At 70.2% G+C, this 4,587-nt stretch overlaps 1 protein-coding gene across 1 annotated transcript; it reads left to right on the top strand.

Annotated features, from left to right (window-relative positions):
- Positions 1-1,171: 1,171 nt before the first annotated feature.
- On the top strand, positions 1,172-1,675 carry LOC120859775 (RNA polymerase-binding transcription factor CarD-like). Its single transcript, XM_040235756.1, has one exon. The coding sequence runs from the start codon at positions 1,172-1,174 to the stop codon at positions 1,673-1,675; it is 504 nt and encodes a 167-aa protein (XP_040091690.1).
- Positions 1,676-4,587: the final 2,912 nt, after the last annotated feature.

Here is a 4,587-nt window from a genome sequence, read left to right as displayed (position 1 = left end):
GCCCTGAAGCCGCAGCCCGCCGAGCCCCGCGCCCGCCGGCCACGGCGACGCCGGCGCGCCGGAGGCGGCGCGTGAGCGGCGAGGACGCCTGCCGCGTCGACGTCTGGCTATGGCGCGCCCGTTTCTTCAAGACGCGGTCGCTGGCGGCGCGGATGGTCGAGGAGGGCCGCATGCGCCTGAGCCGGGCCGGCCAGGAGACGCGGCTGGACAAGCCCAGCCGCACGGTGCGTCCCGGCGACGGCCTGGTGTTCGCCGTCGACGGCCGCCTCACCGCCGTGCGCGTCGAGGGCCTGGGCGAGCGGCGCGGCCCGGCGGCGGAAGCCCAGGCGCTCTATTCGCCGCTCGACGCCGGACCGGTCGGTTGAGCTGAGCGAGCGGAGGCGATCCCGCCGTCCGCATGCAGATTTCCTGCGGCCGGCCGCGCACAACGTGCATTGACAACGGCGGCCGCGGACTCAAAAAGTCGCCCGCCCGCGCCCCAAGCGCAGGCTGATACGGACGCCGCGAGTTCTGATGACCTATATCGTCACCGACCCCTGCATCAAATGTAAGTACATGGACTGCGTCGAAGTCTGTCCGGTGGACTGCTTCTACGAAGGCGAGAACTTCCTGGCGATCAATCCCGACGAGTGCATCGACTGCGGCGTGTGCGAGCCGGAATGCCCGGTCGACGCCATCAAGCCGGACACCGAGGACGATCCCGACGGCAAGTGGCTGCGGGTCAATTCCGAATACTCGCGCGTCTGGCCGAACATCACCGTCAAGGGCGAACCGCCGGCCGACCGCGACGATTGGGAGCGCGTCGCCGACAAGTTCGAGAAGCATTTCAGCGAAAAGCCGGGCAAGGGCTCTTGACCCGGCGCGTCCGTCCCCCCGGCGGCGGCGGGCGCAACCCTTTCATCTGACTCATTTTTGTGATACCGTCACAGACGACGTGGCGATAGCGCCTGCGCGCCCGCCCAACGTCGTGTCGAAAACAGCCGTCCCTAACCGGCGCGCGCCTGATCGAAGGCGAAGGGTGTCTTAGAGAACATTTCCCAATTCGATTTCGCCGCCCCGCCTTCGCGGGAGTGAGGACATTTTTGTCTCAGGCCGAGTCGAAAGCGTGCAGCGTGATGGTGCGGCGTACCGCTTCCCGGCCGGAAGCGGAAGACTGAAAAGAGGACTATCGATGAGCAAGACCGGTCACGAGTTTTCCGTCGGGGATCACGTCGTTTACCCTGCCCACGGCGTAGGCAACGTGGTGGGGATCGAGACCCAGGAAGTGGCCGGCATCACGCTCGAAGTCTATGTCATCACCTTCGACCACGAGAAAATGACCCTGCGGGTCCCGACCAAGAAGGCCAAGACCGCGGGCCTGCGCCCGCTGGCGGCCAACGACGTCGTCACCCAGGCCCTGACCACCCTGAAGGGCCGCGCCCGGGTGAAGCGCACCATGTGGTCGCGCCGCGCCCAGGAATACGAAGCCAAGATCAATTCGGGCGACCTGATCTCGATCGCCGAGGTGGTCCGCGACCTGCACCGCGCCGACAACCAGCCGGAGCAGTCCTATTCCGAGCGCCAGCTCTATGAATCGGCCCTGGACCGCATGGCCCGCGAAGTCGCCGCCATCGAGCGCATCGACCGCGACGCCGCCATCGGCATCCTGACCAAGTCGCTGCAGAAGGCCGCCTGACGGCGGACCAACGCTCCGACGACGAGTTCGAAGACGCCTCCCGCCTCGCGGGAGGCGTTTTTCGTTGGAGCCGCGCCCCTATCCGCCCGGCGCCGCCGGGCCGGCTCCCCGCACGATGGTCAAGGAATAGGCCGGAAGGTCGAGCGCCGCGCCGCCCTTGAGGGTTCGATGCTCCGGCGGCAGCGAACGCGCCGGCCGGCTCTGTGGACCGGCGTCCTTCCAGGCGTACTGCGCGCCCGAATACTGGAACACCTCCAGCGGCCCGGTCAGCCCGCCGAGCGGGCCGGCCGCGCCCTTGAAGTCGATGCGGACCGGATGGGCGCGGTCCTTGTCGCGATTGACGATCATCAGCGCCCAGCGCCCGTCTGGCCGATGCGCGACGTAGGCCGTGACCAGGACCTGCCCCTTGGCGTCGCGCAGGTTCGAGGCGGCGGGATACAGGGCGTGCACGCCGTCGCCGGGCTGGGCCCATTCGCCGGTCATCATCCGCGCGCCGTAATAGGCCGGCATCTTCCACTTGGCCTGGCCGTTCTCGTCGGCCTGCCACAGCATCATGTTGCCATAGCCGGCGCAGGGCTGGTGCTGGTTGATCGGCACGTTCGGCGTGTAACCGAACAGGTAGGTCGCGTCCCCGCCCAGCGTCATGAACTGGCCGACGATGTCGGCGTTGAGCAGGGCGCTGGGCAGCTCGGACATCGCCCGCCCGGAATAGGCCGAGAAGCCGTACTCGGCGATGATCCAGGGGATGTCGCGCGGCACGCCGTCGTCGTCCAGGCGCTTGAACAGGTCGGCCATCAGCGTGGTCTGGCGGATCAGCTTCTGGTCGATGCGCCCGCAGATGTCGTCGAACGGATAGTGCTCGAACGAGAAGAAGTTGAAGTCGCCCAGCCGCCCGCGATCCTTGAGGAACCTGACGAAGCGCCGGGTCCACGAGCGGTCGTCCTCGCGCTCCATCCACACGTCGGCGAAGCCGCTCTGGAAGCTGGGCCCGCCCAGCTTGATCGCCGGGTCGACGGCGTGGACGGCGTCGGCCACCTGCAGGTAGATCTCGGCGTAGTCCTCGGGCGAGCCGTACTGGCCGTCGGGCTCCTCGCCGATCTCGACCTGTTCGACCTTGTAGCCGCGCCGCTTGAGGAAGCGGATCTCGGCGGCGGCGTTCTCGGGCGTGTCGTAGAAGGCCGGAACCGGCGTCAGCATCGGCAGGCCGCTGGTCAGGCCGCCCCGGAAGATGCGGTCGAGGCCGGCCTGTTCGAGGTCGAGGTCCTTGTCGACCGCCCGGTGCCAGGGATCGGTCGAGGAGACGTGCATGACGCTCTGCGTCTCTTTCGACTTGCCGTGGCGGACGACGTCGCGCAGCCGCCCGGCCGGGTCGAGGGTCCCGAACGCCACCTCGCGCACGGCGTAGCCCAGGCCGTCGCGGACGTCGGTCGAGCCGGCCGGCGCCGTGCCCGAAGCCTTGCGCAGCATCAGGCGCAGGAAGCGGGTCTTCACCGGCTGGGGCGAAAGCTTCAGCGTGACGTCGCCGCCGGTCGCGCCCCGCACCGCGCCGGCGGGGAAGGTCGCCCAGCGGCCGGCCGGGTCGTAGTCGTCGCTCCCCACCCAGTACTGCACGTCGTAATCGACGGCGTAGGGATCGGCCCACTGGATGCGGGCGGCGTCGACCGGCTTCTCGCCGCCCAGGTCGACGATGGCCCATTGCGGCCGGGCCGGCGCATGGGTGTAGCGGCTGTCGAGATAGGGATTAGTCTTCCAGAACGTCTCGGGATCGCCGTCGTCGAGGCGCGAATAGCCGAGGTTGTTGGCCTGGTCGATGGTGTTGCCGCGGCGGGGCAGGTTGTAGCCGTGCGAGATCAGCACCGGCTTGGCCGGATCGTCGCTGGAGGTCCAGTAACCCTGGGCGCGGGCCGGGTCGCTCCAGGTCCCCTCCTCGTTCCAGTGCCAGGCCTCGTTGCCCAGTTCGGTGCGCAGCCGGTAGGTCAGCTTGCGCAGGCCGCCCTCGCGCATGGCCGCGATGTTGTGCGGGGTCAGCACCAGATCGACGTCGTCGCGCCCCATGCCGTCGACGCCGCCGCCGAAGGCTTCGTCCGGCCGGAAGGTGTTGGCCGGCTTGCCGGCGGACAGGTCGACGACGATGCGCCCTGGGGCGGCGGGCTTGCCGGCGGGCGCGGCGGCGGCGGGCGAAAGCGCGGCGGCCAGACACAGGACGGAACAGGCGAAACGGAAGGCGGTCATGTTCAGGGCTTTAGCGGGCCGCGCGGCCGCAGCCTATCCGCGGAACGTGAAATCGCTCAGGATTCGCGCAGCAGCTCCACCGCCTCGGGATGGTCGAGGCGCATGACCTCGCCCGAGACCACGCCGCGCGCCCGCACCAGCCGCCCGGCCAGGGCCTCCGGCGCCTTGCCCGCATGCCGGAAGTCGCCCAGGGCGCGGGCCGGCGCCTCGACGGCGAAGCCGCGCCCGTCGGCGGAGAAGTCCAGATAGATACGGCCATAGGCCGACCCGCCCCGCCGCACGCGCCCTTCGACGATGCGGAAGCCGCTGGTGGCCGGGCCGACCTCCTCGGGCAGCAGCACCGCCCCCGCCCGGGCCCACACGCCGCGGCGGGCGGCGCGGGCCCGGGCCTCGGCCGCCAGCATGGCCCCGGCCAGGGCGCGGTTGTCGGCGTGGGTGCGCACCAGCACCAGCCCCTGCTCGAGCAGGGCCTGCTGCACCCACACCCGGCCCTCGCGCACCCGCAGCTGGGCGACGGCGCGGCCGTAGCCGTCGCGGTTGGCGCCGCCATAGAGCAGATCGATCTCGCGGCCTGAGGTCAGCCGGTCGAGGGCCGCGCGCGCCGCCGCCTCCCAGGCGCCGTCCCATCCCGGAGGATCGACGCCGGCCAGCCGCACCACCAGGCCGGAAGCCAGCACCAC

This window comes from Oryx dammah, unplaced genomic scaffold, assembly GCF_014754425.2.
Source record: "Oryx dammah isolate SB20612 unplaced genomic scaffold, SCBI_Odam_1.1 HiC_scaffold_2955, whole genome shotgun sequence".
Classification (NCBI taxonomy): domain Eukaryota; kingdom Metazoa; phylum Chordata; class Mammalia; order Artiodactyla; family Bovidae; genus Oryx; species Oryx dammah.
The sequence above is the reverse complement of the archived record's forward strand: the minus strand, read 5'-3'. Positions and strand labels throughout refer to the sequence as shown.

Coding starts and splice junctions, on each gene's coding strand:
- LOC120859775 (XM_040235756.1), top strand. CDS start 1,172: ATGAGCAAGACCGGTCACGAGTTTTCCGTCGGGGATCACGTCGTTTAC.